The following is a 22,265-nucleotide window of genomic DNA, read 5'->3' on the forward strand; positions in this document are numbered from 1 at the left end:
AGATGGCCTGCCAAGGGACAGCTTATAGTTGTTTGGATCAGGAAAAAAACTGAGGTCCCATGTACTCATTGATGTGCACATAAAAGAACCCTTGACAGTTATAATTCAGAGTAAGGGTAGACCATAGCACCACTGTCTGAGCAAAATTTTCCTCATAGCACATTGCATGGCGTATGCCCGTCTAATATAGTCCAGTTAGTGCAGAGATAAGTAGGTTGTTAAACTTTAACACTTCATTTCATTATAAAATATGCAGACTATAAATAGCAAATCGGGACATTGATCTAATTCATCCTTAAACCCTAAAAACTGTGTTGAATGAAATCCCAGTTCAACCAAGTAAAAGCTTCTTTTACGCACAGTTTAACAAACATGAAACAATTTGTGAACCCCCCTGGGAGTCCACTCCAAATCTTCATATTTTAAAGTCACTAGGGCCAGGTCTGTAAAGGATAAATAGACCTTCTTCGTGTTCTTTCATTAATCAGTTGTCTGTTTATTTTAATGTAGAAATTTGATACTAAATAGGTAAATTAAGTAAAGAATTTTACCTGTGTGATATCTATAGTGTAAATTATTACTATAATATTTATATACATCATTTATGTAATATTATGGACTTGAGGTTTTGGATATATTTTTTATTCCGAAACATTTTTATAGGTCACAATTCTATGGAATACAATTACTGCTTATTACTGAGAGACGTTTCGACTAGGCTTCTCTTGTCATTATCGCAACGTTAGTCGAAACATCGCTCAGTAATAAGTGGTAATTGTATTCCATAGAATTGTGACCTGCATATTCCAGTTCAATTACCAAATGCCATTGAAACAATTTACGAAACATTTCCCTTCTATATGAAGAAGAAGAAACTTTATTGCATAAAAAACCTTACAAGGTTATGTGCATATGCAAATAAAAGTAATAGAAATATACATGAAACAAACAAAGTATACATACATGGACATAAATTATACAAAGATACACAACTTTACAAAGACATGAACGAATTGTATACAAAAGCTCCTAAATATTTTAAAATTTCTATATTTTTATTCATCATCAGTATTTTATACAAATCCAGCAAAACTGAGAAAATCACACTCAAACTATAACTATTGCAGCTTGGTTGTGTTACTTGGTTGGCCAAATGGTTTATCAAGTGCATTGAGTCAAGTGGAGTAGTATCGATTAGGGTAGCCTGTCCGACCTCGATTAGGGTAGCCTGTCCGACCTCGTAGGTTTTCTCTGTGTCCTCCGGTTTCCTCCCACTGCTGAACACCCATATGTGCAAGCGAATTATTGAAAAAAAATTGAACCATATGTTAGTCCTGAAATGAACTAGTTTATGTTGTTAATCCCATTACTCTATATTTATATAACTATTGCAGTGGAAACTTTATGTAGAATCTTGATACACAATTTTCCATCATAGAATGCAAGAAAACAACTCCATTCTAACCTTCATACAGTGGACTCTGAATTCTATGGCATTCTGTGAAATCCGTCATCATTATCATGTCCCAATATTTTTCCTTATTTTATCAACCAAAAACGTTTTGGATAGTCTGTATCCTGAATATTACGAATTACGACATCAATCAGCGGTCCCGTCACACGATAAGCATTAAATTAACATCGCCTTCAATCAGTGGGTGTTAAACTATAAAAGATTGACAAGCAATCACCAATTCAATTATCGGTGAGATTAATACTCGATATCAAGAGAATGACACACAAGCGGTTTCAACTTCAACACTTTTAAACTTAGTGGCGAAAGTGCAGGTGTTGGTCTTGGTACCGTAGAAGAATTCTGCACACGCATTCCGTCTATTTTTGAAGTCTTACATTGATATAAAAAAAGTGGAAAAATTTCAACAAAACGATTAACAATCTTGTTTTGTTATAGCGCAACCGGTAAAAATGTTGGTGTGAATCTGAAAAGACTTAATTTAAATCAGAGGCTTTCCATTCATAAACAAATATTTATGCCTTGAATCATACAATGACCTTATTTGACCCCTAATTTAATGTCTTGACTTGAGATGAATTCGATGAATGGAAAATTGAATCCCCGTATTACAAGCAATTATCTTATCTTGATATATATAATTTTATGAACCAAATTTTATAGAACATTGCCAATTAGTATTGATGGTACACTAAATGTGTATATGGATAGAAATGAAATAAAATGAGGTTTAAACATACATTATGCAAGAGCTAAATCTGCCTATTGCAGGTCTTTATTTAGGTCTGAAATGTTAATAAACTATAAATTAGACTTTTATTAACATGACAAGACCATAATCAACTCTCGATGGCCACGGATACTCAAGATTTTAACTATATTAGAACGGATCAGCATTTTAAAATTTAATTTAAAAATGGGAAAGTGAGGCTAAGTCTTGAATATACTAGTGCCCTGGTTAGCCTACCACTACGCCCACATCTTTTCAAAGTGATAACTTGGCTCAGAATGAAGTAATTTGAATGAAATTTGCAATATTTTCATTTTACTTTATCTATTTTTGAGCTATTATAGTAAGAACGGTCAGCTCTTTATCTAAATCTTACATAATGTATCTTTAACATCCCACTGTCCTGGGTGTATGTGGATAGAATTCAACTAATATTCAAATAATATCAAAATTTCATTTTACTTGTCTTTACTACACTAGGATCTGGAAGAGTTGTTATATAACCCACGTTCTGGTTGATGTGAGGGATTGGCCATTGAAACGGTCTGTTGCAGCAGTGCACAGAATGGTGGTTAGACTAGTTCATTTCGGAACTAACATATGGTTCAAACCCTTGTCACGTACAGTTGAGGAATCAAAACCATGCCATTTGACTCAATGACAGACCTTATGATGCAGCGTGCACGCACTAACCATTCGCCCCCCCCCCCTCCTTCTAATAGAGATTCAACTTTCACAATATCTTTAATATGACCATTTATTATGTTGTATTATATAGGGAGATAAAACATCCCTTTTCTATAATTAGAAATCGATATTTAGGCCAACAGGGACAGTAGTATAATAGGGTATAGTTTAATGATAAATAAATGTAGAATATAATAGTTGATATTGTTCATGATATATCATATATCTATAGTCATATTAATATCATCTCTTTCATCTTAGATTTTATTCACTTATATTTATTTTACTCTTTCCCACTAAATATTTACTTACTTGAAAATAACAAAATTTAAGTCACAAAATACAAGAAAAAGTGTTGGTTTAGAATTGATATGAACTGATATAGGTTTTATAGGTATTTACTGGACCCATAGAGCTATTAAAAATGGGCATACATCATTTCATGTTCTATGAGTGAATTTGCCCGGACAGTGGTGCTACCCAGTTCTCGCTTATTTATATTTCCAACTGCTAAGGGGTCTTTAATGTGTTGCCAATGGTATACATAAGACCTTGTAGGTTGGGGTTTTTTTGGTATCCCATCCTTCCTGCTTAACTGACATTGGAAAATGAGATTGGACAATCAAGGGGGAACTTTCTCGGCTAACGCTGAAATCCAACTGGAATCCATCTGGACCTCTTTAATAAATATTTTCATTTTGAGAGAAGTCTGTATCGTTACAGTCCAGACTGTACAGACTTCTCTCAAAATGAAAATTCACTTGATTTGATATTTAGATGTTGTTTATTTGTAGCAATGTCCCAAGGTTTGCCCTGTGTAATTGTTTGATTGTGTGTGGTGTGCTCCCTCTGCTCTTACAATTATGTTGAGATCTTTAATGATTACTAAAAGCTTGGGTTTGGATGGGAGAAGTTGGGGATTTCATCTTCGAGATTTTATAAGTTTGATAAATATTTCAGTGATTCTTATAATCTAATAAATAAATTGGAAGATAAATATAGGATATAATTTGTACCAAGTTTAATAAACACCCACCACATTTAGTATATATGTAGTAAGATTTTATCTGCTGACATCATCAATACTGACATTTTGTACTTATTGACCTTTTAATCCCAGTTTACATCATTTTAAAGTCCTACTACCAATTAGTTAGAAATTATAGAAATCTTATCTACTAAGAGGCTCACATATTTCTTGAAGGATGATATATATTACAGCTGTGGAAAGACAGTTATTGCTGCCAAAATTAAAACCAACTGCACCACAATGCAAATTAAGTCTTCTATAATTAAGCAAATTCAAAGACTGAAAACAAGCAGGTGTAAAGACAGTTATTATTATGTAATTAAGAATATTAAAGATGCATTATGTAAGAGCGGGGGGGGGGGGCAAGACCCAGCTTAGGGAGCCCTGGGGTTCATGGCAAAAAGAGAAAAAATTCAAGATTAATCTAGCTATCCCTCAGCCTTCAAAAGGATATGAATTTCGTCACATTAGGGACCACACAATTCTAGTCAGGCCCAGTACCCCACTCCAATTAATCTGGACTTTGAGGTGGTGGGAGGGAGGGGAGCAAGGGTGACTGGGGGGGGGGGGGCAGAAAAGTAGGATGTTGAAGCCGATTTCATTTCATTTCATAACACTGAGCTCCTTTATATATATATAACGAAGATAGGTCTCCTTTAACATGAGTTTCAGGTCAGTTAATCTTCATCTAAATCTATATAGTTGTTGTTCTTGTTAATTAAATAATTAATTTTAATTTTTCTCCTGACTTCAGATGTACAGTATACTATTATTTACATTAAATTATCTCCACATATTTCCTTCATACATTGTAACCATTATCATTATTTTAATGTCTACACTGTAACATTAATAGGGCAGTTGATTTGTGGCCAGCCAGCTTTATGACATGAAATGAAATAAAATGGGGTTTAGATTCCTAACTGGCTAATGAAGACGGGCATACACCATGTAGTACGCTTTTAGCGACAATTTGCCCAGGCAGCATCGTTTTTGCGTACTATTCTTCTTATTCCAACTGTCAAGGGTTCTTTTACCTGCGCACCATCCTATACACAGGACCTTGTTTTAGGGGATTTTTTTGTTCTATTTCAAGGAACAGAGACTGTTCCTTGTCAGACCCTCCATCCTAAACCACTGACAACAGGAAACCAGGTTTAAAGAATCCTGAGGAATGGAAGCTAGGACTTCCGGGTTAGTAAATCACTGCCTATACTGGGTCTCCATGTTTTTGCTTTTTTTTGGTATAAAATTAAAGAAATTATCAAGTGAAAAAAGTAATGATTGAAAGAATTAAGAATGAATAAGTGGAAGAATAAATGAATAAGTGAAAAATATCAGTAAGAGATGAATGAAAGAATAATGCAAATTATCTCATTAGTGAATGAATGAGTGATAGATGAATGAAAGAATAAGGCAAAATATGTTATTAATTGATCATTGAATTAGTGAAAGAATGAATAGAATGAAAAATGAAGAATGAATGAGTAAAAGATGAATGAAAGAATCATATAATTAATTAACAATTAAAGGAATAAATAAAGTAGCTAGAGATTATTTTGGAAGACAAATGGTATAAATATTGAAGGAAGGATTGAAATAGAAGAATGAATGAATTATTGAACAAGCAAAACAGTGAAGGAATAAATGAGTGTCAGATAATTAATGATAAAATAAAAGATGAATAAATGAGTGAGAGATAATTAGAGGATGAATGATATTAATAATGCAAGTAATAAAGTTTGGTATGTAAGTAATGATATATTTATTTTACTGGTGTATACCAGGTATGATATATATCTCTCTATGGTATACAGAGGTATATCTAACACATGTTCTAAATACTCTACAACATGTCTCTAAACTTTATAATCCATCTCATAGTAAAAGGTGCTCCCAGCTCCCCAGCTATAGACAGGGATGGTGTAACACCCTTCTACTTTCTACCACTAGACTAATTGCTACAAATTGTTTAGGCGGCACAGTTGTTTCATCTGAAATAGATGGTCCACATATTTCTATATTCTAGCAAAAGATAGGGAGGATCTCTTTTAACTGCAATTGACACTGTCTTATAACAGACATCCCAACTCTTTCCTGGAGTTTCGCTCCATTAATTTTCAATAATTAGATCTAAGGACTTTATGATATATGAAATTAATTACAATTATTTCTTGGTCAGGATGAAAAACTATGGCCTGCACGTAAAAGAACCCTTGGTAGTTGGAATTTAATTTTTGTCCAGTCAAAATTTTCCTCATTGCACACTGTACAGCATATACAGAAAAGTAGGAGATTAAATTTCATTTCCTTCATTTAACAGCAATTGATCTTGTGTTAACAGACATCCTTGAAGATGTGGGCGGAGCAGGGTGGAGACAGTTCCATTTTATCTTTCTTTAAATCCCAAACCTTTATTCTCACAGAAGTCTTAAAGAATCTGTTAATTTAAATTTTTAAAAAAAAAAGAATTTGCACTTAAATCACAAACATGTGTCAGTGAACAGAGACCGGTAGTTATATACATTTACATATTAGGGATGGTTAGAAACGCTGGCTGGCGGGAGTATCGTAGTTAGAAACGCTAGCGGGGTCTCGGAGATCATATGTCAGTGAATGTACATACATGTAAAGATAGATGCATATTTGAAACAACGTTGGTTGCACACAGCCGTTTGGTTCGTGAGAAGACAGATTTTTAGGACGATAAACAAGTTGATTATTCTTCCAGATTGGTAGAAAGTTGTGATTTGTCTATTCTCTAATGTATACACAGTGTTTGATATTATTATTATTATTATTATTTATATTGTACACTTTCATAGCACACAACTGCTGCAAAATAAAATACCCAAATTAAATACACATTGTAGGATCAAATTGTGAAATATTTACTATAAACAATCTTTAATTCACAAGTATCAAAAGAGATCGAATGAAACATTTTTGACTCTTAAAATAAATTTACATTTATGAAATAATAATGATTATAATATTCATGAAAATGTTTAATATGAGCCCCTTTTCAACCTCCCTATCAAACCAGATATCTTAAATGCCTATAAATGTACAATAGATGATGTTTGAACTTCCTCAATTTTCAACAGTAAAATTAATAATTTCAAGTTGGAAATATATTTTTTGTTCTTTTATTTTATTTCTAACTTTGGGGGGTTGGATGGCCAAATGGTTAGCACGTACGCACTGTATCATAAAGCCTGTCATTGAGTCAACTGGTTGTACGTGACAAGGAGTAGGGTTGCCTGTCCAACCTTGTGGGTTTTCTCCGGGTCTTCCGGTTTCCTCCCACTGCTGAAGACCCCTACGCGCAAGCGAATCATTGGAATAAAATTAAACCATATGTTAGTCCCGAAATGACCTAGTTTGTGTTGAGTGGACGTTAAACCCCATTTCTCTCTCTTTCTCTCTCTCTATCTCATTTCTAACTTTTTACAACTTCCCAGATGATAATTACCTTGAACCAATTAAAGTTATTCATGATCATTAAAACCTTGTATATACCTGTAATCTGATAATGGCACAAATTCCTAGAGATCATTAATTAACATTTCCTAATTTTATCAGTTTCAACCTTTTAACTTGACACAGAATATTGTTAATTTGACTCCTCTTTTTCAACATTTTAACAGGACACAAATTCCTAAAGTTCATTTGATTCTTCCAAATTTTATCATCAGTTGTAACATTGGATAGAGAATATTCTAAATATCATTGTAATCGGAGCCTGACTCAATGATCCTGGTGTAGGATGAAAGGGGTTTGTAAAATAGGTGTCAAATAAATTCTCTTAAATATTAACCCCTAGATAGAAGTCATTGACCCTTGAAATAAATATTGATGTCCTTAGAATAGGGGTCACTTCCCAATATCAAGTAATGGCCCTTGAACAATAACATACTGCATGTAGCTTTTAACAAGAAAATACAAAATCTTCTGGTTGTTGAGTATTAATTAATTGGTTCAATTTATCAATTTTATCATTGTTATAGTCAAATTTTGTTCTACTGATGGTCATTTGCATTTATCGAACAGTATCAGATTTTAAACTGGTTATGTGACGGTTAAGAAAAAGAAATCAAGATAAATCTGGGCGAGGGTTTTGGTGGTTAACGTGTATGTGTTGGATCATAAGTTCTGTCATAGAGTCAAGTAGCATGGTTTTGATTCCCTGCTAGTGTTTGACAAGGAGTATGGTCACCTGTCCTACCTTGTGGGTTTTCTCTGGGTCCTCCCGTTTGCTAAAGACATCTGCATGTAAGTGAATTATGTTTTTCGCACAGATAAATCCTAGCAATCGGATAAGAAAGAGGCCCATCAAAAGATTTTTTGCAAATATTATAGGTGGTGCTACCTTGTTTCTACCATATCCTGTTTAGTCTTTGGAAATGGGGTGTAACCAGATCACCAGACATCCCTACTCTTTGTCACATACTAACCCGGGGTTGAACCCATGACTTACATAGATTACATGCTTTATGACCTCAAGAGCATATTAAATGAGTACAATCTGTAGTCATTGACAATCATGTTAATATCATATAAGCAATATTTTCATGCAGTATATAGGTAATATATCCACATTTACAATCATATTAATATTGTGCAAGCGATATTTTTATGTAGTAGATGTGTAATATATTCACAGTTAAACTTGTTAATCACATTTGATATCATGCAAACAATATTTTCATGCACTATTTTGTGTGTATCGTATATTCATGTGTAAAACTGAAACTCTACTCCAGAGTTAATATTACATGCTGAGCCAGACACTAGCTTGTAGCTCATAATTTGGCAGGTGGACAAATTTACCAGATCAACCCATAACTAGATTTTAAAATGAATAAAATATATGATGAATACTAATTATACACAGAACTTAAAGCTACTGATCATCTCTGCTTTTTTTTTGAGCAATGTCCAATCTTTCATGGTTTAATGCACATAAAATCTACTCTAGTTTTCTCCAGTTTGCTCCACATGCAAGTGCATTATTGAAATATAATTGAACCCTATGTTAGTTCCATAGTAATCTAGTTCCAAGTAATTTGTTCCAAGTAATCATTAAACCCCATCTCTCTCTCTCTCTCTCTCTTTTGCAGATTTTATAATGTGGTTTCCCCTTGTCAGTGTTGCAGGCCAGAGAGCCTGACAAGGATAGCTGTCTAGTTGTTCAGATGGGACACAAAACCAAAGTCTGTGTACACATTGGCGTGTATATAAAAGATCCCCTGGCAGTTGGAATTTGATATAAGACTAGGCATTAGTGTCGCTGTCTCTGCAAAATTTCCCTTCCCTCATAGCACACAGTATGGCATATGCCTGTCTTCATTAGCTCGGTCAGAGCAGAACAGTAGAAGGTTAAACCCCATTTCATTCCATTTATTATATCAGGAAGGTTGCTTCAATGGCATCTAGTATGGAAATACAGCACACACTTTAGATCACATGGTCTGTCATTGAGTGCAGTGGTGTGGTTTCGTTACCAAGAAGTAAAATCGCCAGCCCAATCTTGTGGGTTTTCTGCTGTATGCGAATTAATCAAATAAGAACCATACTCTCGCTCTTTCTCTCATGAGTCAATTTTTACCTGTATTGATATATATGCAGTATGGTTTTCAATTGACGAAGAAAAAACGGATACCTTATTAGAAAGTGTACAGATCCATGCAGGGAGGGTGACAATAACTTTAAAATATGAATTAGCATGTTTACTAAAAATCTCATCTGTTTATTTAAAGTCCTCTTGACAAGACAATATATCAGCTCAACGTCTCAAGTGTCTTTTGAATTAAAATCTGAATCAGATTTTGTAAGTAACTTTGTTATCTATATCAGTTATTTCTCCATGTTTTCCCCTCAATAAGTAAAGATATGAGAGTCTGTTTTAAATGAGAGAGAGTTTATGTTAGGAGGGAGTCAATGTATTCTACTTGAGAATTGTGTGTGTAGCAGTGTTTAGCTGTATTGTAAATAAGTCTATCAGGAGTAATCAAACGGCCCACCACTGGTCTCCTGGCTAGACAAACCGTTAAAAGACTTACTCACTTTACACTAAGAGTTAACTTGGTGGATACCTGACGTTTAAGATATCAGCAAGCCGGCCCACAGAGCTAGCTAGCCTTGAGATATCAAGACAGGTAGGCCAGTGGGCTCAATATCAGTTACTATACTCACTCACTCAACGCTTCTCAGTTTGTACAGCTGGACATAACTCTTGTGTCCGACAGTAAAACAGCAATGTGTGGTCCTGACTTTTAGATTTCTTGGATATCAGCAAATTATTTTGGATATGTTTTGGAGATTTTAAAAGTTGTGTGTCATATTTTTTACTCATCAGACAGTATTGTGTTTTTTTGTGCCAGATCAAAGTGATACAGTTTTTAATTTTTGTTTAGTGGTTTTATATTTTGAAAAAAAAAAAAAAAAAATTGTGTTTTCTTCTATGAGGTGTATTACGTGGATTATTTTTAATTTTTTATACTAAAAAACATTTAATAGCTAAAATTTTATATAATTAGACATTTTGGATTACATTTAAAAAATTGTTGGCGTTGGTGAAATAATTATTTTAAATAAATTTTATAAAAATGGCGGCCGACTTAATGCCCGTCATTTTTACACTGGCATCCTGTCAGCTCCCATCTGATTTCGGTACCTGTCGTAATCAAAATTTGACTGTAAATTGGTTTTACGACCACAAGCAGGGAAATTGTCGGAGATTTTGGTATGGAGGTTGCGGAGGCAATGAAAACAGGTTCGCCTCCCGTATTGAATGTATTAAAAATTGTGTTCGTCGGGATTCTTCGATAAAGATTACTGATAGTGGATCTAGTAAAGCAAAGTTGGATATTTCAGAAAGATGTAGCCTCGAGAAGAGTCGAGGAAAGTGTGGAAACTTTACATTGTTTTATTATTTCGATACCAAGTCCATCTCCTGTTCACCCTTCTGGTATGGTGGTTGTGGTGGCAACGATAACCGTTTTGCTACGATCGATGAATGTAAAGAGGCGTGTCGACACACAGAGACAGGTAGGAGAAGATAACTGTAGTATTGCCTTGTTGCTTGTTCACCTAGGCGTAGTTGACTTCTTCTCTAACTGTAGGTAGTTGGTCTTGCTCACTTATATAACATAGCTTTAAACAATACATTGCTGTTTTTAAAACTGCTGCTCGGATATTAAATGTTTGTTTAATTTTAGCTGACTTGTGTAAAATAACTTCTTACTTAAAAAGGCTGTGGCATCTCTTCCGATCCCTCCAATCACTGAATTATTTGGACTTGCCCAAATTACAACTCCATTCATTTCACATAAGCACTTGGCCAATGATAGAAAAGGGCAAAAAGCATTCTCTGAACATTCTCTCTCTGAAAGATAAGCCCCCCCCCCATCCCCCTTTTAAAACCTTAGTATTAACTTTGAGATATAATTGGGATATAATTGTATTTGAACATTAATCTCGCATTTGTGCTAAGGGGGTTCACAGATATTTCTAAAATTAAGGGTTCTATATAGGCTTTTCTCAAATTATTAGCTCACTGTATTTGTTGGGGCAACACTTACTGTGGGATTTAGATATCCTCCCCCCCCCCTCATCTCTTGCTCTCACCCTCTCTTGATGAGACTTGATGATCATAAGTCATACCCTATACCCAAGCCTGTACATGCAGATCATGATAGTCAAGTCTCTTTTGTACATGAGTGAAGTGGCCCATGCCAGCCTGGTATTTTGCTGTGTAATTTGAAAAGTTATTGTTGTAAAAACTCTGCTATATTAACATACCGAATCTTGCTTGTGTGTTTTTTTTTTATATCAGGGAGCTTGGTACCAGTAGATATTGTAGTTTATAGCTTGCTTGTATTAAAATAGGGGCAGTAACTCTTACCATGTATCACCTTTTATCACTGCATACACATATTTTATCAGATCACTTAAGTGTTTGTCTCTTGAAAGGGGGAACAAGCTCTTAATTTAAGGGAAGCTTCTCACATACTTGGGCATAGAATAGTACTATAATATCTTGGCTTTTTTATTTGGCTTTCAGTTTCTTGACTTTAAATTTATAAAATATGGTTAGGCCTACTACAGTGAATAGTGATTAGTTTAAAATTTGCTTTTAGGTCACATCAGTTTGGATTCTTGTTCTTCAGTAACTCCAATTACTTATTTCCTATTTCAGAAGAGAAATTAATTTCAAAACAAAAAGTAGCCTACTCAGTCCTTCATGTTTATTAAATTGTGTGGGAGCCATAAAAAGCTCCTGATACCTTGAATATATGCAGTTTAAAAGTTAACAAAAACTGAAAGTAGTTTATTAATCTCAATATTTAGGAGAGCGATTTAGCTAATTTGCAGGAGTCTTTAATGACTCCTTCGAAGGAAAGCCGACGTGCGTCGAGAGGAGCAGGAGCAAAAGCTCCCCTTAAACGTGAAGGACTGCCTACTTAGTTGCTCTTCTCAAAAAAATTTAGTTCAAAAATTTTATAAATTTTAAACGTAACATTGATCACATGACAGGAGTGGGTATTTATTTATCAAGACTCTGAAGAACTAAAGGATAAATTGCTGTGGTCCTAGTGATGGAAATATTTATATATTTATTTATCATATGGTAGTTATTGAGATTATTTTCATTTGATTTGAGTTTTACATACATAAACTACCAATAGTTAGAGTAGGTACAAAGAAGGTCCTGGCATCCCATTTAGACATATTAACAATGGTGTGTCAGGCCCCCAAATTATTCTGTTAAGTTTTTGGACAGAGCCCCGGTTCTTAGTAAATTCCCCACTACATTTTTGCATATTAAACATAGATTTATTATTTATAGACATTTTTTTGTTGTTGTTGATGATCTGTTAATTATTTGTTTTGCAGCTTGTTTTAGTCATTAACTCAATCATGTATATTTCACTTCATCAAAATCATGTATATTTTCACTTCAATCATGTACAGTTCACTTCATCAAAATCATGTATAGTTCACTTCATCGAAATCAAGTATATTTCAGTTCACCCATATCGTGTATATTTCACTTCATCAAAATCATGTATATTTAACTTCATCAAAATCATATATAGTTCACTTCATCAAAATCATGTATATTTAACTTCAATCATGTATATTTCAATTCATCAAAATCATGTATATTCACTTCATCCATATCGTGTATATTTCACTTCACCCGATTCATAAATATTTCACATAAATCATGTAGATTTCACAGAAATTGTGTAGATTTCACAGAAATTGTGTATATTTCACAGAAATCGTGTATATTTCTCCCAAATCATGTATATTTCACAGAAATCATGTATTTTTCACCCAAATCATGTATAGTTCACAGAAATCATGTATATTTCACTCAAATCATTCATATTTCTATTCAATCATGTATATTTCACCCAAGTCATATATATTTCACCCAAATCATGTATAAATCACCTTTAACATGTACGTAATCATGAATATTTCATCCAAATTCATTTCATATTATAAGAGAATCCTTTAAAATGATACAAGAATTGTAAATAAACTTGCCACAAATATTTTCCTCTGATGAAAATATTTCACACTCTCAAAACCGTGCCTAGACATTAAGATTGATTTTATTAAAGCAAAATATGTATTTTACACATAGCCACTATAGCCAGTGTTTTTGTTTTACTCATTAGAACTTTCTTTTTCTATTGGAAGTAGGGGGTTGGGTGGCTGAATGGTTAGCGTGTGCGTGCTGTATCATAAAGTCTGTCATTGAGTCGACTGGCGTGGTTTCAAATCCCCGGTTGTACGTGACAAGGAGTAGGGTCGCCTGTCCAACCTCGTGGGTTTTCTCCGGGTCCTCCGGTTTCCTCCCACTGCTAAAGACCCCTACGTGCAAGCGAATTATTGAAATAAAATTAAACCATATGTCAGTCCCAAAATGACCTAGTTTGTGTCGAGTGGACGTTAAACCCATTTCTCTCTCTCTCTCTATTGGAAGTATAATGATCATGTTTTAAAAGAACTAGCAAAGTTTGAGCTGCATTCAAATTTCACCAAGTAATAATTTACTGTATTTAGCATATCAGTAGGTGTTCATGTGAAACTTATTTTATTTAAGATAAGAAAGTTTTAAAAGTGATAACTTCGTACATTTAATATCATGCTAAAAATATAACATAAAATATAAAATCATCTAAAAGTGATAACTTGATGTACTTTAGGCTCAGGTAGAATGAAGTATAACGGATAAAAATAAATGAATCGAAGGACTTATTAGCCTGTTCCTCAATCCAATTTCAAATGAGATAGAATATTGTTATTAAAAAAAGGACTTGAAAGAAGCTAACTTTCTTTGATTTATGTCAAAATAAAGTATTATATTGGGTTGATCGTATTTTAATTAGTGATGTTAGGTTTGGGTGGTCGAATGATCTAACACATGGGATTTAGATCATAAGGTCTGTCATTGAGTCAAGGGACGTGGTTTCCATTCCCAACTTGTATGTTACAAGGAGCAGGGTTGCCTCTCCAATCTTGAGGGTTTTCTCCAGTTTTTTCCCACTACACGCAAGCGATTTATTGAAATAAAATTGAACCATATATTAGTCCCGAAATGACATAGTTTATGTTGAGTGGACATTAAACCCCATTTCTCTCTCCCAATAAAGTGATGGAAAATGATTAACAGGAATTTGACTATTTGTAATTCTACTTTAATTTTTGCCTTCTTGTGTTGACAGTGGATGGCACAATTTGTTATAAACAAAGATGAATACTGATATCCGAAGTCAAAATAATGGGTTGAAAAAACAAATATGAAACTATAATAAGAATGCATCTTAAAAACATAAGTATTTCATTTTCCCCGGTTAAACTCACTTGTCTCTATTTTAAAATACAGTAAATCGCAACATCAATAGACATTAATTTCTTAACAAAGACGGACTGACATTCCACAAAACAAATTAACTTATAAAATCCAATGAAATCAGAATTATTTTTTGTTCATACCCACATGAAAAAGATTTAGCCATTTTAAGATATTATCAAGAGTATGTCTATCAATTGTAAGTACTATGTAGATAATTTTATTGCTAGTTGTACACCAGTTTTATTTTCTTTAGCCATCTTTATGCATCTACTATCAAACTTGCTGACAGAGTAAATTTTCTTATCTTTACCCATCAACATGTATATTAAGGCCAGACAGAAAAACTCCTAGTTTCATGGTTCAAACTGTGTTTTAGGTTGAAATGAAATGAGGTTTAACAGCCGACTGTTCTGCTTCGACTGGCCTTATGAAGACTCCCATACAGTGAACTATGAGAGAAATTTTGCCTGGACAGCAGCGCTGTCGGCTGCTTTTATATCAAATTCCAACTGCCAAGGGTTCCTTTATGTGCATGCCAATGTGTACATGGGACCTCCATCGTTCATCCCATCCAAATGACTACACAGCTGTCCTTGTCAGGCCCTCCTATTTGCACCACTGACAAGTCGGAGCAACAACTGAACATCCCAAGGAACTTTCTTGGTGTGTTTTAGGCCATTTTATTAAAGCATGCTAATTAGACAAATGTAAAATAATCTGCATATATTTGTCTATTGGGGATTGGTGGGTACAAAAGGGCTGCCCCATGCCCCATGATTGAAATTTAGGGGATAAGGGCAACTGGGGCCGGAGTGTTACAGAGACCTGGTGATCTGTAGTGGTTTTGGGAGCCAGAGTTTGGGGAATTTTTGAAAATAAACTACAAAACTCAATGAGAAAAATATCATTTCGTTCTAATTTTTTTTCATGGTAGACTACTGACTGTGGTGGTCAATATGTACCAGTACACAAACCAAGCCAAACTGTATCAGTAGTAAATGTTCACTTGTCACTGAGAGGGATGACATCATAGCGAGTTAGTTAGCTCTCAATATTAACTTTTTTTCTTTGACAAATTAAATTCTATAACAATTCTTTAAATTATTAAGAAAAAAAAATAAAGATGTTTGAAGTAAATATTGATAAAGATATATTTTCCATTTAATGTGAAAAGATACATAAAATAGTATAGGCGTATAATAAATAAATATTGGGCCCTTTTATACCATTTTCGTGTTCCCACCCACCCACCGCACTTTTGTCTCGACAATCCTATTTCTACAGTTATTTTAACGGAATATTTCCCAGACCTAACATCTGTAGAAATACTATAACTATAATATACTGGCCGTGGCTTTAAAGGTCAGGTTATGCAGTTTTAAATATAGGCTTTCATTATTACCGCTGTGAAATAGTTTACGTACATGCTTTTGTTGCAGGGTTTTGGATGGCCGAATGGTTAGCGCTTGCTGTATCAAACGGTCTGTCATCGAGTCAATTACTGGCGTGGTTTTGATTACCTGGTTGTACGTGACAATGAGTAGGGTTGCCTGTCCAACCTTGTGCGTTTTCTCCGGATCGTCCGGTTTCCTCCCACTGCTAAAGACCCCTACGTGCACGCGAATTGTTGAAATAAAATTGAACCATATGTTAGTCCCAAAGTGACCAAGTTTGTGTCAAGTAGACATTAAACCTCATCCCACTCTCTCTCTCTCTCTCTGGTTTTGTTGCCTTATAACATGTATAAGTGCAGGGTAAAAACATGTTGCCATGTAAACATGTATAACATGCAGGGTATTAACATGTTACCATGTAAATATAGTGTGTATAGCCTGCAGGGTATATATCCATGTTTTTCTGTTGTATAGATTAGTTATAGTTGATTGTAGACAAGTGATGATAATATATATATCACTTGTCCACTTCTCTAACATAAAACATGGTTTTTTGTTATGGTTGATGATTCTATCTGTTATTGTAATAAATACGCCTTTCATGTCCAGATCTTTAGGGATTCTGTTATCATAATTATATAGTTGAAATACATACCAAATATCTTCTTTTTGAAAGGGGGTTGGATGGCCGAATGGTTTATATTTGTTAGCACATTAGATCCAGAAGGTCTGTCATTGAGCCAAGTGGCATGGTTTCAATTTCAGGATTGTACATGGCAAGGAGTAGGGTCACCTGTCCCACCTTGTGGGTTTTCAATGGGTCCTCCAGTTTCCGCCCACTGCTAAAGACCCCTATGTGAATTATTGAAATGAAATTGAATCATATCTAAGTCCCGAAATGATGTAGTTTCTCTTTAAGACCAGATATTTTGAGAGTATTTTGTAAATAAGAAAACATATGCTTATATTGTGATTATGAGGCAGGAACAGTAAAGAATAAAGTTTATAGTTTATGAATGTCATTTGTGAAGGATTTTGAATCCAATATTGTGAGAGGCTCCCACTGCAGGCTCGTGGTCATTTTTATGAAGATAGAGTTAGCAGCATATTTGAATAGTCCTCATCCAAAGCTTTCCAAAAATACAATCCCTGTTTAAATTTGTCCTATCATCTGGAGTTTGGCTTATTCACAGCAACAAGAAGGCGTACGGTTTATGCTTTTGTGTCTGTAGTACAAAATGGGGGGGGGGGGGCACCAAGTAAACTATTGGAATAAAATTGAACCATATGTTAGTCCCAAAATGACATTAAACCCCATTTCTCTCTCTCTTATTAGCTGGATTAAACTGTGAATAACCTAGCAACACTCTGCCCTTGATCTGACTTTTTGAAAACAAAAGTATTAAAATCTTCAAGTAAAATAACCTATATTTGTGGAAAATATTCATTTCAACCTCATGTCATAACAAGATTTTTTTTTTTAATACTTTGCTTCGTTTGGATGTAAAATAATTCATAGAGCATGCTTGTTTTTATGTTGTAAATTTAAATATTGAACTTTGTGTTGGTTAAAAATTTTAATTTTTTTTTAGGATATAGAAATTGTTTTTAATTATAATTAACAAAGCAGTTTAAGTGTTGTATACTAGATAGATTATGCTTGCTTGTCATTAAAATTAGAATTAAAATACGATCTTTATTAAATCAGTTTGTCCACATGTACCAATGTGGAAATTTAATATTCAATGAAAAAATAAGTAGATTTATTGACTGGTTGTAAAGAACTAAATACTTTCTTCGTAAGAAGGTTTTAAAGAATATAAAAAACATTTTGATTTGAAGTTTTTGTTTCTGAAACATACTAGTGTAATTTATTATTGCAATTTACAAAACTTGTTTGTCTGACCATGTTGATTTTGATTGGAGTAATAAATCCTGCATGCGCCAAAACAATTTCAAGGGCTTGATTCCATTTTCTGGTTCCAGTTTTAAAGGCTAATCGTGCCGCATCTCTAATAAACTCGAGTTATGCGAACAGTTCACAGACGCCAGACCCGAATTCACAGGCACAGAACAGAACAGAGAAGACAGGGTCTGAATCGCAGACCACTAGACAGGAGTTGTACCCTCATAATATAACTCTTGCTATGGGTCGAGATAATCGACAATCGGTTGTATTAAGTTGGCAGGCACCGGCCGTATCTGATGGAAATATTACAGGTAAATTAGTATATTTCTGATTGTATATCAATTTCATCATCCTTTTAATTGTCAGGTGCAATAATATCTATTTAGAAAGACAAAAAACATATATGTGGCTTATAACACTGCAGCACCTTGTCAGTATGCCAACAGGGCATGTCCGGAAATAAAACATCTGTCACAGACAATGTCAATCCTGGAATTAAGCTTTGTCAGGAACAATTCCAGCACATGTTGTCTTTTATTTTTGTTTTTTATTGATATTTGTAACATATTTCTACAAAGTTAAATGGTCTCAGCTCTTTAATAGCATCTCTCATTTTGTCTAGTGCATCTAAAGACGTTTTTCTTCACAGGCCTACAACAGTCCCCCATTGGACTCCCTCTTGCAGTCAGATATTTAAAAAATATATATTTTTATGTTGATAAATCTGAAATTGTTATTCCTAGGCCTGCAACAGTGCCTCTTTGGACATGCCACCCGATATTTAAACAAATACTGTATGTGTGAACCCCAAAATCATTTGTGTTCTCCATTCTATACGGATAACATTTCACCAGAGGTGGGAACTGGAGTCCCGCAGCTCAGACTCTTGTACGACTTATTTGCATCAATGACCTGACTTCTGACTAGACTTGAAATGTTCATTGCGACTCAAGACTCGACTTGGACTTGGCAGTCGGGACAACTAGCAACGTAAAGAGCTTTGGGGCATAACTCTAACGTACCTTATTCACCATGAATTGCTGACTCATTTGATGAACTAGCGACTTGAACAAACTTAGGATTTGTGAAGACTTGGGACTTGACTCGACTTGGTACTAAAGTCAGTGACTTGGGACTGAACTTGAACTCGAGGTGCGGTGACTTGTTCCCACCTCTGTATTTCCCAAGCCCTGAAAAAAGAACAAATAAAAGAATGGATGGTGTATAATATCATTTATTTATGACTAGGAAGATGAAATATATATATTAAAATATATAACATATTATAAATATATACATTTTACAATAAAAACTAAACTCATAATTCACTTAAAACTTTGATTATAGGCTTAATAAAATAACGAAATGAATGATTATTTTGCTCTGATTTTAGGTTATGTGATATATTATTCGACTAAGAGTCAGACAGATATGGGTAGTTGGTCTGTAGAAGCTGTTGTCGGCACCAGATTGTCCACAATTATATCTGACTTACAACCAGATACCACCTACTATTTTAGACTACAAGCTAGAAATCGTTACAGTTATGGTCCAATGACCGACATCATTACATATAGAACACCAAGCGGTAAAAAACTCAATAAGGATTTTGCCAGATCTTGTAGAAGTGTTGTAATGCCTTATGTAGTGAAATTAATATGTAGTATTTCCCTCTTTGTAATAAAACTGGATTGAAATTTCAGTATCTGATATTTTTCAAATGGTTAAAGCTCCTTTCAGATTTTGACAGATCCTGTAGAAGTGTCATAGTGTCTTCCGTAGTTATATTAATATGTAGTACATCCCTTGTTGAAATAAAACTAGATTATAATTTCAGTAACTAATATATTTCCATTTTATTTTGACTAACAATTGTTGTTGTGTGAATAATATTGTACTGTATCAAAGTGTTGTTGCCTTTCACCTTACAATAGCTACTTTGACTCAGTGAGAAAGACACTGGCTCACTAACCAGGTTTAACATCCTGAGATGATGAGTCTATAATCTTACCTTTATTTGATATGAGGAGTCTACAATCTTCTGGTTAAACATCCCAGCTCCTTTATTTGAGATGAGCTGTCTGCAAGCGTTATTTCTTCTGGCTACACATCCCAAACCCGTTAATTGAGATGAGTAGTCTATAATCTTCAGCTTGAATATCCCAACCCCGCTATTTGATATGAGGAGTCTACAATCTTCTGGTTAAACATCCCCGCTCCTTTATTTGAGATGAGCTGTCTGCAAGCATTATTTCTTCTTAGATGAACATCCCAACCCCTTTAATTGAGCTAAGGAGTCTATAATCTTCTGTTTGCACACCCTAACCCTATTATTTAAGATGAACTGTCTATAATCATTATTTCTTCTGGTTGAACATCCTAATCCCTTTTATTTGAGATAAGGAGTCTATAATCTTCTGTTTGAACATCCAACCTAATTATTTGAGATAAGCGGTCTACAATCATTATTTCTTCTTAGATGAACATCCCAACCCCTTTAATTGAGCTAAGGAGTCTATAATCTTCTGTTTGCACACCCTAACCCTATTATTTAAGATGAACTGTCTATAATCATTATTTCTTCTGGTTGAAGATCCCAACCCCTTTTATTTGAGACGAGGAGTCTATAATCTTCTGGTTAAACAACCCAACCCTATTATTTAAGATGAGCTTTCTACAAGCATTATTCTGGCTAAACATCCCAACCCCTCTATAATCTTTTGGTTAACATATCAACCCATTATTTAAGATGAGTTTATAATCATTTAATCTTCTGGTTAAAAATCACAAACCCTTTATTTGAGATGAGAAGACTATAATATTCTGGTTGAACAACCTTTTATTTGGAATGGTTGAATGTCCCCTCTATTTGAGATGAGATATATTCAATCTTCTGGTTGAATATCTCAACTCCTTTATTTGGGATGAGGAACCTATAATCTTCTGGTTGAACATCCCAGCCCATTTATTGGAGATGAGGAGTCTATAATCGTCTGTATGAGTTTATTATCATTTAACATTCTGGTTAAACGTTCCGACCCCTTTGTAAAGTAAAACAACCTAGCTACATTTGTGGAAACATTCATCCTTATATCCCAACAAGGTTTTACATTGTTAGCTTGTTTTAGATGTAAAATAATTCATAGAGCATGCTTGTTTTATGTTGTAAATTAAGATACTGAACTGTATGTAGATTTTTAATACAGATTTTTTGTAGGTTATAGAAATTGTTTTGAATAACAAAACAGTATTTTCGTATAAAGTAAAACCATAGTGTAAATGTTATGTACTACGCGCTTCATGCTTGCTTGTCATTAGAATTAAAATAAGTTTGATTTAATCTTTATTAGTTGATCACAGTGTTAACACCTGTATCACATACTGTTTACATTACAGTTTACACCACAGTATTTATACCTGTATCACAGTGTTTACACCTCTTGTACCACAGTGTTTACACGTGTACCACAGTGTTTACATATCTTGTATCACAGTGTTTACATATCTTGTATCACAGTGCTTACATCCCTTGTAATTATCACAGTGTTTACACAACAACATTTTTATACGCCCACATTGAAATGTGGTCGTATATTGTCGTCGCGTCCGTCCGGCGTGCACAATTGCTTGTGGACGCTCTAGAGGCTAAAGTTAATATCCGATTGACTTTAAATTTATATACAGTGTTTAAGGCCATGAGACAAAGAAGCCTATTGATTTTCAGCTATTTCCGATAATAACTGTTAGACTTATGGCCCTTGATCACTTCAAAAAATCTTGTGGACGCTCTAGAGGCCAAAGTTAATATCCGATTGACTTTAAATTTATACACAGTGTTTGTGGTCATGAGACGAAGAAGCCTATTGATTTTCAGCGATTTCCGATAATTACTGCAGAGTTATAGCCCTTGATCACTTCAAAAAATCTTGTGGACGCTCTAGAGGCCAAAGTTAATATCTGATTGACTTTAAATTTATACACAGTGTTTGAGGTCATGAGACGAAGAAGCCTATTGATTTTCAGCGATTTCTGATAATTACTGCCAGAGTTATGGCTCTTGATCACTTCAAAAAAATCTTGTGGACTCTCTAGAGGCCAAAGTTATTATATCCTATTGACTTTAAATTTATACACAGTGCTTAAGGTCATGAGACGAAGAATC

The 22,265-nt window shown here is 34.3% G+C and overlaps 1 protein-coding gene across 8 annotated transcripts in view; it reads left to right on the plus strand.

The window, feature by feature from the left end:
- LOC126820413 (papilin) overlaps positions 1-22,265 on the plus strand; it is a 164,520-nt gene that overhangs the window by 78,229 nt on the left and 64,026 nt on the right. For 3 of the 8 annotated variants that reach the window (XM_050548326.2, XM_050548325.2, XM_050548327.2), the window contains exons 15-17: positions 10,801-10,974; positions 18,181-18,414; positions 19,497-19,691. The exons of 1 other annotated variant lie outside the window; for it this stretch is intronic. In XM_050548326.2, the coding sequence (XP_050404283.2) occupies positions 10,801-10,974; positions 18,181-18,414; positions 19,497-19,691 (603 nt within the window). Of the gene's footprint in view, positions 1-10,417; positions 10,975-18,180; positions 18,415-19,496; positions 19,900-22,265 lie in introns of those variants that run through there. 4 more of the 8 variants (XM_050548328.2, XM_050548330.2, XM_050548334.2 and 1 more) reach the window with 3 other exon arrangements.

Source organism: Patella vulgata, chromosome 5, assembly GCF_932274485.2.
Source record: "Patella vulgata chromosome 5, xgPatVulg1.2, whole genome shotgun sequence".
Classification (NCBI taxonomy): domain Eukaryota; kingdom Metazoa; phylum Mollusca; class Gastropoda; family Patellidae; genus Patella; species Patella vulgata.